At 32.0% G+C, this 13,705-nt stretch overlaps 1 protein-coding gene across 1 annotated transcript in view; it reads right to left on the reverse strand.

Moving 5' to 3' along the window:
• The window catches only part of ATRNL1 (attractin like 1), a 541,384-nt gene that overhangs the window by 195,445 nt on the left and 332,234 nt on the right, over window positions 1-13,705 (reverse strand). Inside the window, exon 27 of the mRNA XM_045568085.1 lies at window positions 2,434-2,541. Coding sequence (XP_045424041.1) covers window positions 2,434-2,541 — 108 coding nt within the window. The remainder of the gene's footprint in view (window positions 1-2,433; window positions 2,542-13,705) is intronic.

Below are 13,705 nucleotides of genomic sequence, written 5' to 3' on the forward strand. Positions count from 1 at the left end.
GGCAATCATTTACAAAGAACAAAGATTCAAATTGACATCAGACTTCAGAGAAAGTTTAAAATTTTGGAGAAGAAAACTTTGAACCCAGAATTTTATATCCAATTAAACTGCTATTTATGTGTGAGAAAAATTGAACATATTGGTAAGCATTTAAGCTCTTAAAGAAAATGCCATATAAAATTTTTCTTTGAAAAGAATCTTTTGGATGATTTACTTTAGTGAAAAATGAAAGAAGTGCATGAAGAAACAATTAGATATAAAAAGTAAATGAGAGTAAAGAAAGGTCATTGTTATTTGAATAGGCCACAATGAAGAAAGAAGTACGTCCATAATATCTGGATCAAAAATTCCAGGTAGTATCAACATATGATGGTAGAAACCAAGGAAGTTGAGAGCATGCTAAAAGTATTGATTTTGTTTGAGATGGGAAGGGGAACAATATGTTTTAATAAGCTTTAGCCATTGCTAGGGAAAACTTACTATGAATCTTAATAAGTAAGAGGTAACTATGAGAAACACAAAAACAGAATATGTTCTACTTAGTTTAGTAGACAAAAATCAATTTATTAGAAGAAATTGGGAAAAAGAACCAAAAAGAAACAAGGCTAGTAACAACACACACACACACACACACACACACACACACACAATGGGGTAGCTGAAATAAGCCTTGGTAGAACAGTAATTACTGTCAATGTAAATATCAATCAAAAAGACTCACAGTGAATGGGAAAATAAAAAATTAACAGTCTTTTCCACAAGGGAAATGTATAAAACAGAGGGATATAGAAACCTTGGAAATAAAGGACTACCAGGCAAATATGGACTAAAAGAAAGCAGAGGTAGACATATTTAAACTCTACAAAATGGAACTTAAGGTGGAAAGCATCACAATGATAAAGAATGAAATAAAATTTGGAAAAAAATAAAACGAGAAATTACAGAAATTATGAACATGTGCAGCTAATAATACCTTTTTGAACACTATTAAGGTGCGATTGACAAACTCTGATGACATATACGTGTGTTACATTTGTCCCTTAAGCTTGCGAGTTTTCTAGTTCTTTGATTCTTTCTTTTCCTCCTTGGCCTATGTATACATTACTTACATTTATTTTTTTCTTGTTACTAAATTTTTAGCAGTGCTTCAGAATGTTTTAAAACTGAGAGGGGCAGAAAAAAAAGAATTTAGATTCAAATAGCCCAGGTTTTCTGTTTGTGAAAGGTTTTTTACTAAAGTTATTAGAAACAAGGAGTCAAAATTAAATTAGAACACTTGCTGTAACTTTCATTTAATCATTCCTTCTCTTTTGTAATTTCCCACAAGTAATGGAAGAGATACACATAAATTTCCTAATGTTCTAAGCTTCCATGGCAACCTGCGATCTAGAGTACTAAAAAATCAAGTACATAAAATATTTTTAAAAATCACAGGGAAACACACACAAAAATATTTTATTCCTTCCAAAAACCGGTCCTTTGTACAGCATCCATGAGGCATGATTTATTTTTATTTTTTAAGAATAACCAAAATGCTATAGACAGCAGCAATTATATTTGTACCTATGTTTCTGGTGGATTCTATTTTTATATTCCTACTTTCCTTGACATAAAGAAATATTTGAAAATAGCAACATAAAATTAGTCAAATAAGACCATTTTTTAAAAAGAGAATAAAATGTTTCAATTCTACGGAGTTTCTTAATTTTTCTACTTAAATATCTTATCATATAAAAATGTAAATAAATATAATAAACATGCAATTAAATTAGTATGCCTCAAAATACTTTGATTAGTCATTAAACAGAATCTGTGAATTTTTCTTTTGAAGTTATTATTTTCAAAAACCATTTCGTGCACTATTTTACAATTCTAATACCACATTTACTTGCACATAATGATTTCTGTTTCACAGTACTCTATTTCTGCCTTTGCAATAAAGGAATATAATAATATAGGCATTAACCACAAATAAAAATATTCATTATATTTTACCCTTTCAACATTCAAAAATGAAACTATGTAATTAAAATGCAACTCATCTCCACCAACCTTTTATAGTAAACTGTTAATAAAGATAGATGTGAATTGTTAACTAGGAGGCACTGGGTACTCCAAGGACTAAATATAGGCACTTTGTTTCTTCTGTCATATCTATATCTTAAATTCCTTCAGCTCCTATCTGTCCCGGAAAGGCTTCCAGGTGAGCAGTCTGTCACTCTTGCCTAGGATAATAGATTCTCCAGTGACTTTTGTTACAGCTCATGTCACAGGATTAAAACTATGTGCCTTGAAAATGGCATAACATATGTAGCTGAATCTTGTCAACTCTCAATAATCAGACTCTGTTTGGCTTCACAAGCAGATGCAGATTAGAGAAGCAATATAAATATGCAAATCACAGTGGTCCCCTTTCAGCACCACTGTTCCTACCTCTAATGGCCCTCGCAGAAAGTCTGTTTGTTCAGCTCCTACTTCCAGTGCTACATCAACAGAAGCAAAAGGACGGCTGGCCATCTGCTGTCGTTCTCGAAGCAGTTGCTGGAGGGGGTTAAAAATGACTTGGTTTAAAACAGGTTTAAAAGCACGTTAAATTCAGTATTATCTGGTTCCATTTTTTAACAAATGGCACTGAAAATTTAGGAATCACTTCATACACGTATCCATATCTAGAGCACTAAAGATAAAAATTACTTTCTTCCCATGGCCTAGGTTACCCTTCTATACAGGCATTACATGTATGGTGCCTACAAATAACTTTTCTCCTGACCTCCATCCCACAGGCCTAATAAAATGTACTCAAAAGCACTTTGAAAACCTCAGGTGAGAGGTACTACTTAAGTAAAAAGTGCTATTACCATGATGACTATGCCAAGTTTTCCCACTCAAAATAACTCATGTTTTTGCCTTAGCTGAAAAAAAAAACAGTAAAAATGTTTAAGAAAAAATAATGAAAAGCTGTCACAGTGCATTAATAGAGATTAAAGGAACACATACCCACCCAGATTAAGTTTTGTAAGTCAAGATTCCCTGTCAATTACTATGGAACCAGCAGGAATTGTTATTGGCAGTGTTTATAACTTTATTTAAAGCCTCTGTGTTCATTATTTAAAATGAGAAATGATTATTAAGTTGCAGAAATGTTGTGCCAGGACTTCTAAGGCACCCCCAGATACTTTTCTTTCTCCTTTTGCCTATTCTGGGCTTTGTCCAAGCTAAAACCAATAAACTAGCAAGTCCCAACCAACTAACAATCTAATTTATATTTCTGCCTCTCATTGTAATTATAATATTCATTAAGTCATGATAAGAAAAAATTGATGACCTGCACTAGATACTGTAATTCTTGCCCCTCTTATTCTATACAGCTAATAAAATTATTATTAAATATTAAAACAGGATGAGTGATGCAATTAAATACTCTAAAATGAGAAGAAAATCCTATCATTGAAGAATGGCAAAATCCTTGAACACAATGAATAGCTTTATTATTTATAGAGATTTTTAAAGATTCACTGACATTAACTTAAAACATTAACTACCGGTCTTTGAATGCAAATGGATATAGCATTGTGATGTAGCATTCACAAAATTCTCTTGTAGATGATGAATGGAGACATGCTAATACTTGACCAGCAGCTTATTATTTAACATTTTTGTTTAAATTCTTGGTTTTTATTATTGAAAAGAGAACATTCACATGATAATATGAGATAGAAAAAATGCAACTATTAATGAATAATAGTGTAAGTTCTTACATTATACATTCTTTAGAAGTAGTGGATTTGAACTAAAAATATATATTCAAAGTAATAAGGAAATGTTATCTAAATTGCCAAATTATTCACTTTAACATAAACTCAAAATTATATTATTAAAAATACAGGTGCTCACAAATAGAATCTAGTTTATGCCTCTCTCAATAGGAGTGTCTAATTGATCTGAATAGTGTGTCTGTGCAAAATGCAAACATAATGTTATTTCAAATATCAAAGTAAATGTAGAAGACACCATGGTCTTTGTCTTTGGCAAAAGCATACACATCAACACGCCAAGACATACACACACTTGTATACATACAAATATACAATCTATCTTTCCTATAGTAATATACAAATAGCCTTGATAAAATTGTCAATTCCAGTTTGTGTTTGAAAACAATTTTCTAATATTTGTATTAATAATTTTCTCTATTTGTATTAGTTCTTCTTGGCTTATGAATGGTATCTCGTGTGATTGATTTTTTAAACAAATGAACAGCTTCTGTTTCCTCACCTTGCCTTTTCCTTATACCTAAAAGTTCTACAAAACATAATTAATGAATACTCAGCATCACAAATTATAATGTAAATCAATAAATATTTCAAATTCACTATCTTTGACAAAGAATAGAGTTCCCTGGAATATAATGTATTAAAATTGTGACCCTCAACACTTAAAATTAAGAAAAATCAGTGACTGATACTTTTGTTCAATTTTTTCAGTTTATTTGTAGAATGCAAAAGTATTTTTAAGCATTCATTTGTCTTCTGAGTTTTGAGTTTCTATCACTTGTTAAGAATTGAATGTCTTTTAAAATTATTTTTTGCAAGGTAGAAGAAAAATATTGTTTTTGCTCAGGACCTTAACACTATAGTTCATAAAGCAAGACATAGTAAAATATAAATGATTAGGGCTCAATATAGTACATCAGCAAAGGGTACAAATAGGAAATTAGATAAATGAATTTATTCTGTGCCACTTGGAAGAAGACTAGATGACTCTTGCTGACGTAGCTGAGTTTCTGACTTTAGGAAACTTATGAAAATGTTCTTACTGTGAAACTTAGGAAGGGTAAACTTTCTCCTGAAACACTCTTGCTTTGGTATGATGGCCCTAAAATGGAATAATACTGTGGAATAAACTGTGATAAAATGGAATAAACTGTGATTATCTTTGTTACTCATTTTTGGTGTGGTATCCTTAACAATTATCCTGTCTTGTCAATTAATATCTGGATGCATTACTTCCTGAATTTTGCCCTCTCTATGTCAGAACAAAGATGATGCAAACAACATGCTTATAATTTAAATTGTCAAAATTTACACAGATAATGAGATGCAATATAGCCAGATACTGGAGTGAGACCTGCTTTTGAATACCAGTTTCTCTGGTTTTTAGCTATTTGAACTTACCTCTTAGCCTCCATTTTTTCTCATCTGTAAAGTAGGGGTAATGATTGTATCTACACCTATACCTCAAAGAATCTGTTTTAAATTCCAGCTTCTCCACTTACTAGCTATTAAACCATAATCAAATTACTTAGACCTTTCGAATACTCATTCTTTCTCTCTATAAAATGGGAATAACAATAATATCTCTAAATCGTAAGGCTGGGACTGAGGAGATGACATACTTGGACTGCTCAGCACAGAGGCTGGCACATTGTGAGCACTCAATAACCGTTAATTGGTACAATTATTATGTTAAATTTCAAGCACTATTTTTGTCTCTGAAGATGGCACACTAATTACCATAAGCCCATTTTCTTCAGCACTAGTGACACATTTTGCTCTACTAGTCTCCCTTTTAGCAAATGTTACAAATTTATGAGACAGTTGGAAAATGTCATTATTGTGGTAAACGGAATTTAGATTTGGAACTGCTTTTTGCCATTTGTGGCTAAGAATGATAAAAACTCAACCTGAGAATTAGGAAATAGTACACAGTACTTTCTTAAGAAAATGTGAAAATTAATCTATTTTCTGTGATTGTGTTTTTATATAAAATGAAGCTTAACATTTTGTACATGATAAGAAGCCATATAACAGATGTATCTGTTTTATAACTAATCTGCTATTGCCAATTATTCAGCAGAACAATAAAGCCAAAAGAATAAATTGATCACAATACAATAGATTACATTCATGCTGCCATAAACATTGTTGTGAAGAACATTTAATAATTAAACAGATGTTAGTTTCATATTTATTGTCCATAATAACTGTTTTACTATTTAAAATCTCTTACAAATCATGGAATTAAAAATAATATGAAAATCCATGCTTAAATTTGACAACCAGGTATAGTCATTGATTCTATCAAATGTATATATGAATACAGATAATTCATCCAATTAATACTACTACTTCAAATATTCTACCATTCCTCAAAGTTCATACTAGCCACCTACTGCAAGGCATCCAACTCTCAGATAGATTTTATGACAACAATCCTTAAAAATCCTTACGACAGATTTTACAACAATAATCCTTAAAAACACACATGCACAAAACAAAACAATAACTAACTCTGCCCTCAACTGCGTTCCTATCTCCTACTGCATGACTGCTATGTGTAGGTTCCTTATCTATCCTCTCCAATGATATCTATCCCCTCCAAATGTCCTTCTATTCCATCCCAAGTTTGAAATAACCTCTCCTATGAATTATTTATTATATTAATAAGGCCTTACATCTTTACATCTCCATGCTTTCCTGGAATCTTCCTTAAGGAAAATTTTATTTTTAGTTGTTTTTCATTCCCTTCAGCATGTAGTTGGTAGTAAATAATATTTGATGAATGAACGATGAATGTGTGAATAAAGTATAACATAAAAATCTGTTTCATCCAAATGTGGGTAGAGGCAAGTTATGAGAAAACTGCTTTTAAGTATGAGTAAACTTTTAAAACTATGATATGTCCTTTGAATTCTAGAATTTATATCTTATCTCCAAAATAGTGATTTATTTTTTTAGAATGAGGCAGTTTTGTGAATATGTATTTCAAATCAACATCAGGTTTCATACTGCTCCTCATTTAGCTTATTGCAAAACTGCAAAGATTATGGGAAAAAATGCCATAAAGTCATCATAATGCATTAATGTATCTAACAGCAATTATATTGCAAAGATTTTGGAAAGGTATAAAAGGAACAATCAAAATGATTTTTTTTTCATTACTCTTGAGCTTACATACTAAAATGAACAAAGCATCTGAATTAAAAATTAAGCAATCATCCATGAAATAGAATATTTCTGTTATTAACACAAACACATTTAACACAGAATAATATAAGTAAACAATCAATTTTGTTCTTCTGGTGTTAGCATAGTGTGAAGAAGTAAAGAGAAGTGTCAATATCTTTTACTATCATTGAATTAGGAAAGTGTGATATTCAGTCCTTTTATATAACTAAATCTGCAAGGCACAAGGCTCAAACTCTTATTCAGAATATGGGGCATATTATGTTTCCAGTCTTATAGTCTGAAGGTGGTTTTCCTAGATAGTGATGTTAGTACATTATGGGAGTGGCTTGGGAAAATATCTTTATTTCAGTTTACTTCAATTACTTTTTCTAGGTCTCTATAGTCTTTGACCTACTGGCAATATGCTACTTCTGAAACAGTGCTGTTAATTTAAAAATGAATGTTTTCTAGTAGCTTCCTAACAGGTATTTACTGAGTTTGCTGAAAAATATTCATTTCCAATAATTTTTGAAATTTCTCTGCTAATTGGCATTTTTGTGATATTTGTATTAACATGCAAAATAAACTTCAGTAACTGTCCAGAAATGCTTTAATCATTGAAAACATTCCACTAAACTCTAAGGTTACTCATATTTTCTTTATTATGCGAAAGCAAAATGTTGTCAAATGGCCATAGCAGATTTCCCAGGTAGTAGGTTGCTCAGGAATGCAGGGTTGCTGTTTGAGCAGTAATGTGCCAAAAACAAAATCTACTTTTTACTACCATCAAGCTTGCTACCAGACAGAGGAAGAACAAAGAAAAAATGGAAAATGTTCACAGATCTTTGATTAAGACATAAATTTCAATATATCCTCCAAGGTGCTAACAGCTTATATCAGTATATATATTATATTAATATACGTATATATCTATACGAGGGCTGTCTGGAAAATATCCAGCCATATTATATGTTCTTGCTATATTAACAATGGCTGGATACTTTCTGTACAGACCTCGTATGTCTCTGTGTGTGTGTGTGTGTATAAACCTTAAAAAAAAAATGAGATTCAGAAAATATGATTAAGTATAGAGTTTATTTGAGTGCAAAGCTTAAGGATGACCAACCAGAAATACCAACTCCAAACAAATGGGGTCAGTGTTCCAAAGTGGCGAAGTTAAGGTTTCACTTACACATAGGCAGAGATAGCAAAATTTTGTCAGGATTACATTTTCCATACAAAACCAGTGCATATGCCACAGGAATTTGATTGGTTATGGATTGCTACTTTTCAAGGAAGATTATTTTATAACTCCATGAGGAGGGGTAGTGATCTGAGAGGATCTTATCTCTGGTGCCCTTTGTCCTTAATTATTTACAGAAAAAAAAAAGGCAGAAGTTGCAGTTTCAAGTTCCTATTTGATAGTGACTCACGCTGAATAGCCAGATTCCTGTCAAGTCTCAGAATAATTTAAAGGTCCAACAGCTTTAAGTTTGAATTATTTTAAGTTTGGATTATTTACTTTCTCACATACTTATACACACACATACATATATTGCACATGCATGTCAAAGTATATGTGAAAATATAAGCATGAATATGCATATAAATTATACATATTATCACTCAAAGTAAATACATTATCACTCGAACTCAAATTAAAACTAAAATACATATAAGGCCAAGGTAAGGATTAAATAATGTCAGCAAATGAGGGTCTTTGTTATCATTTGGATAACACTGATCACACAATTGATATGACCAAGATACAGTCTTCATAGATTTTTAGACCTGAAAGGGACCTCACAGATCCCCTAGGCCAGAGATTCTTCACTCTGCAGATCATAGACCTCTAAAGGGTGAATACATGAGCCCTAGGAAAGTCCATGAACTTGACACTAATAGAGGATACATTTCCTTAAAATGTTTTTTCTATAATTTCAATGGATTCAATCACTTAATGTACTGCTGTCTTCAGAAGCTAACTGCCTCTCATCCAGAACCAAAATGTACCTCTACTATCTCCTTAAATTCTTTAAAAAAACAAATCAATCAATATATATTAATGCTTAAAAATAAAACAAAAGGGAGTAAATTCTAAAAGCAAGCAAGACTACTTTAGAATTCCTGGCATATCCCTACTTGCTAGATAAGAACTTAAAAATTATCTTAAAAGCAGAATGGATTCAAAGCTCAAATATCTAATTTGAAAATTTCCTTTTCTTTCTCTCTTTCATCTAGCTCAGTGATTTTTAAACTTTGTTTTGTATGCAAATTTTGGTGTATGTGCAATACCACTTATACTCTATACTAAATGATCTTGTCTTTACAAGAAAACAGTCTTACTGATTTTAGATCATAATTCCATATAAAATTAGTTTCATGGAATTCTGGAAATTGTCAATATTAACAAAAAGAGGATGGCGTAAACTATTTGGCCGAATAGCATTACCATCATTGCTATGTAATAAAAACTTTCTACTGATAGGAATTAAATATAATATTCCTTACTTCTATAAGTATGGTCATTTAAATGTGAGTTATCTTTGTGTAGGTTAATTTGGGAAATTTCAAAGAAAATAAAGTGTGACAGATCTTATCTTCACATATTCATGCTTATACATTCTTAGTTAAACATCATGGGAGCCACAGTCATACTTCTTACATAGACAGTTCATCCCAGTTGAAGTTTGAAGCCAGGAAAATGAAAACAGCACCAGACATCTGTCCATTGATATATCACTAATAAGTCTTCATAGAAAATAAGTTTAATTTAAAAGGTATATAATTTTACTAAAACTTGAATTTTTCTTAATATAAAAGCTGTATCTTGAAGCATACTATGAGGTTGCTTTTCAAATCAGTTAAGATTTATGACATTGACAGCCCTTGGTGAAACCATTTTATTTGCAAAGATCAAGCTGGTCTACAGTATGAGCAAACAAAGTAAAACAATACCCCTAACTATCACAGCCACTTTAGAAATTGCTAATATTTGCTAACATTTCTTTTAGCATTTTGAAGTAAATTAGGAAAGAATTGGGAGCTTCATCATTTCTCTTTAGTCTAAATGAAACATTAACATGTCCTAGCTTAGTCAGTTCCTGGTTTTACTCAACCATGTGCCTGCTGACTTCATTATCAAAGAATTCCAACTTGTGAACATAGACACTTTTCAAAAGAAAATCACTTGTATCTTCATAATAATGAAGAGTTAATATTGCATATAAAATTTTGATTATGCAGATGATATACCTGTGTAAACTTGTTTTTGTCTTATACTTATTCACCAATAAGAAAAGCTCTGTATGCCATGTGGCACATCTATTCATGCATTAGCAATACGAAAATAATTCTCAGTAAAATCTAACTGCCTCGTCAAGAAATTTCATTAGGTACTGGAAGCAGATTATGATGATCTTTTTTACTCTGCATTCCAAAGGATGATCTTGAAGAGCTGTAGAATAAAATTCTGGGGAAAATTATCTTCTTTCCTTTTTCTTTTCTTTCATTCTTTTTTAAAAATGAAAGTCTATTCTTAGAACAATTTGATAGTTCATATCTGGATTTATTGGGTGAATAAATTTGCTTGTAATCATTCATTAATTGAACAAATTTTTACTGATCTCCTACTGTGTGCCACTGTTCTAGGAACTGATGTATGAGGTGACTCTTTTGATCCTATTCAGCAAGCTTTTTCCATGCTATCAAAAAAATATCAGAGACTCTTCTGAGCCATGTACCAAGAGACTGGAGGCAGACAACTAGCAGACAGTATTGTCTGACATTGGAGGAAGTATTTATGTAGCCTAGAGTTGAAAGCAACAAAACTATTCCTTAGTGGGCAAAAACCTAAATATATGCAAAAATATTGCAGAATTTTTTGAAGGTTACTTCAGGCAATTTTAAAATTAAAATATGGATTCTTAATCTTTTTTTTTTTGACATAGATGGCATCACTGATATAGACTTTTCCAAAGATGATCTCACTTTAGGGTAAAAGAAATCATGCAATACGGATTTATCTAGAAGAGTCTTAAAAACTCTGCTATTGCTTGATACAGGCTATCCTTTCTGGTGAGTGATAGGAAATGCAACAGACCTTTGCAAGACAGTTTTTTGTTTTTGTACTTGTGACATTAAAACAAAAAAGTCAAAAAATGAAATGCTTATTGCCAATTTTAAAGACTACCCTAGGCACTTAAAAATCATAATTAATAGCATATAGAAGTCTTGTTTGTTCAGCATCAACTTATATAAACAAATAAATGAAAACGTTAGAGAAAAAAATTGCTATGGAAAACATAAAATGGTCATGGGAAAGAGGCAGTAATGCTTTGGATAGGGCTGTTATAAAACGTCTAATAAGAAACGGCATATTCCCTGAAACATTTAATAGTCAATAAGAATAGTAATGCATCCCCAAAAGCTCAGTAGTTTAACACAGAAGTTTATTTCTTGCTCACACAAAATCCTCTGAGGGTCTAGGTGACACTCTATCTGGTTATTTTGCAATATAGACTGCTTTAATCTTGTCACTGTCCATCTCAAACCGACTTCCTCCACTGTCATGGCAGAAAAGAGACTAGTGAATCCTGCATGGACTTTTCAATGCTACTGCCCAGAAGTGACACATATCATCAGAAATAGTCACACAACCCAAGCTAATTACACAGAGCCCAGAACATGTAGGACAGTACATGGAATACTAGGTGAATGGAACAATGGAAGCTAGGGCAGAACATACCAGGCAGAGTGAATGGCAAGCGCAAAGTTCTGCGGCTAGCTTCCACTTACAGTACTCAAGAAACAGAACAAAGGCTGCTGAATCTTAACAAGCAAGATGGTGAGGAACAGACTGGCCAAAAGATAATATTGGCTTTATCAAGGTTTAGAGGAATTGAAGTAATATCTGTAAATCATCAGGCACATATGATCTAAATAAATCAGGTTCATTATTTTTTAAAACATAATTTCTCTTTTTATTGCCCAGTCAGTCCATTCCTATGGTGTTATAAGTAGCTTTGGACAAAAAAACCAGAAGAAATAGGCTTTACCATCCTCAAATAAAGTTATTTAACACACAATTCAGAAACAGCAACAGCAGTTAATCTCAAATACAATGAACCCAGTTCTCCCAATAAGTATCAAAAGGTCAATTTTATATGTAACCTTCTTTAATACAAAAGGCCAGGTGGTTGTAATTTATCTGAGCAAATCAAAATGAGCAAAAGGATGAGCACTGAAAAGGTCATTTAAAAGCTAGATCCCCAGAATGGATTTTAATACATATTGCTCCTCAAAGAGAAAAAATGAGAATCTGGATAATTTCAAATTTTGAAACTCATACTTGAGAAAAAATTTCACACATAAAATACCCTCACAGTCACACTGTGGAATATAATACTTCCCCAACTGAGAGGTCTAAGTTATATGAGAAACACTTGTCTTGCTCCCAAAGAGAACACACGAATGCTGTGTCTTTGACACCCAGTTGGTGCACGATATGATCAACTCAACCTTGATGAATGGAAATATAAAAGCAGCTAATTACAATAGAAACGACACATCGACTCCTGCTTGTGTGCCAGTAATTTATGATTGGAGGCTCTTGTTAAAATAAAGCTCAAATCCATCTTTTCGTAGTCTCATCCCCCCACCCCCAAAATTAATTTACTAAAGAAAGATTTTTCCCCCTGATTCTGGGAATTAATACAAAGCTCACAATTCCATTCTGAACCACAACATGCCAGCTTCTAGGTAAGAAATTCTCCATGCAACATAATCTGGTTAGCTTTTTCATTTAGTGTATAAGGTGTTCATGTTTAACATTTAAGCAGCTTGTGAGTATAATTTTGAAGTTCTTCAAGAGGTACTTAAATTTTCCTAGATACATAACTGGCATTTTTCTCTTAATCAATACACATACTAAAAATATTTTTTTCCTTTAAGGAAAATGTGATTATTTTGCTATTAGCTAATGGAGTCATATTCAGTTCAATATCAAGAAACTCTAAAAATGGTTCTTTTATAAAATGTTCCTTTGTGAAGTAAGACATCTGTTAATTATAATTTTTAAGTCTCCATTGGAAATATCTAAGGTGTTCATTGACTAATCAGTGTGATAGATGAATATCCAGTCTTACTTGTTTTCAATATTTTGTGAAAGGAGATATGATATAAATATATTTTGAAAACTAATTTCAATTGTTTGAATTTTTTAAATGTGAAGGGCAGTTTGACATAGCATAGATTACTTATAACTGTTATAACTGGCTTTCTTATGTACTTGGAACAGTGTGTTAAACCACAAAACTCAGAATGTAAGAAAGCCAGTGGTCATACCAGATTCATTGGAATAACTCATTCTCAGATTGGGAAGAAATTCTAGGGGTTAGCTAGTCCAGTGTTCCCACTAAAGCAGGGTCAAAAGTGCTATGACTTTCCTGACAAATAGCCATCTAGTACCCTCAAATGCATCTGGCAAAACAACCACTGTTTTACAAATCTGTACTACCATTAGAAAATTCATTTTACTGAACAAAACTTACATTCTTGGGCTCTTTTTGGACCATTAAAGTGAGGTAGGATACTTCTAATCTCATTTACTAAAATTCCTTATAATATATATTAAATATTTGAAACTTTTCTCATGTCTTCACATTAAACAGTGCCAATATCTTAAATGTTTCATTCACTATTTATGTAACAAACATTTACAGAATACTCCAATGTTCTCAGAAGAGGGCCAGGCACTG

Source organism: Lemur catta, chromosome 14 (genome assembly GCF_020740605.2).
Source record: "Lemur catta isolate mLemCat1 chromosome 14, mLemCat1.pri, whole genome shotgun sequence".
In the NCBI taxonomy this organism is placed as follows: Eukaryota; Metazoa; Chordata; class Mammalia; order Primates; family Lemuridae; genus Lemur; species Lemur catta.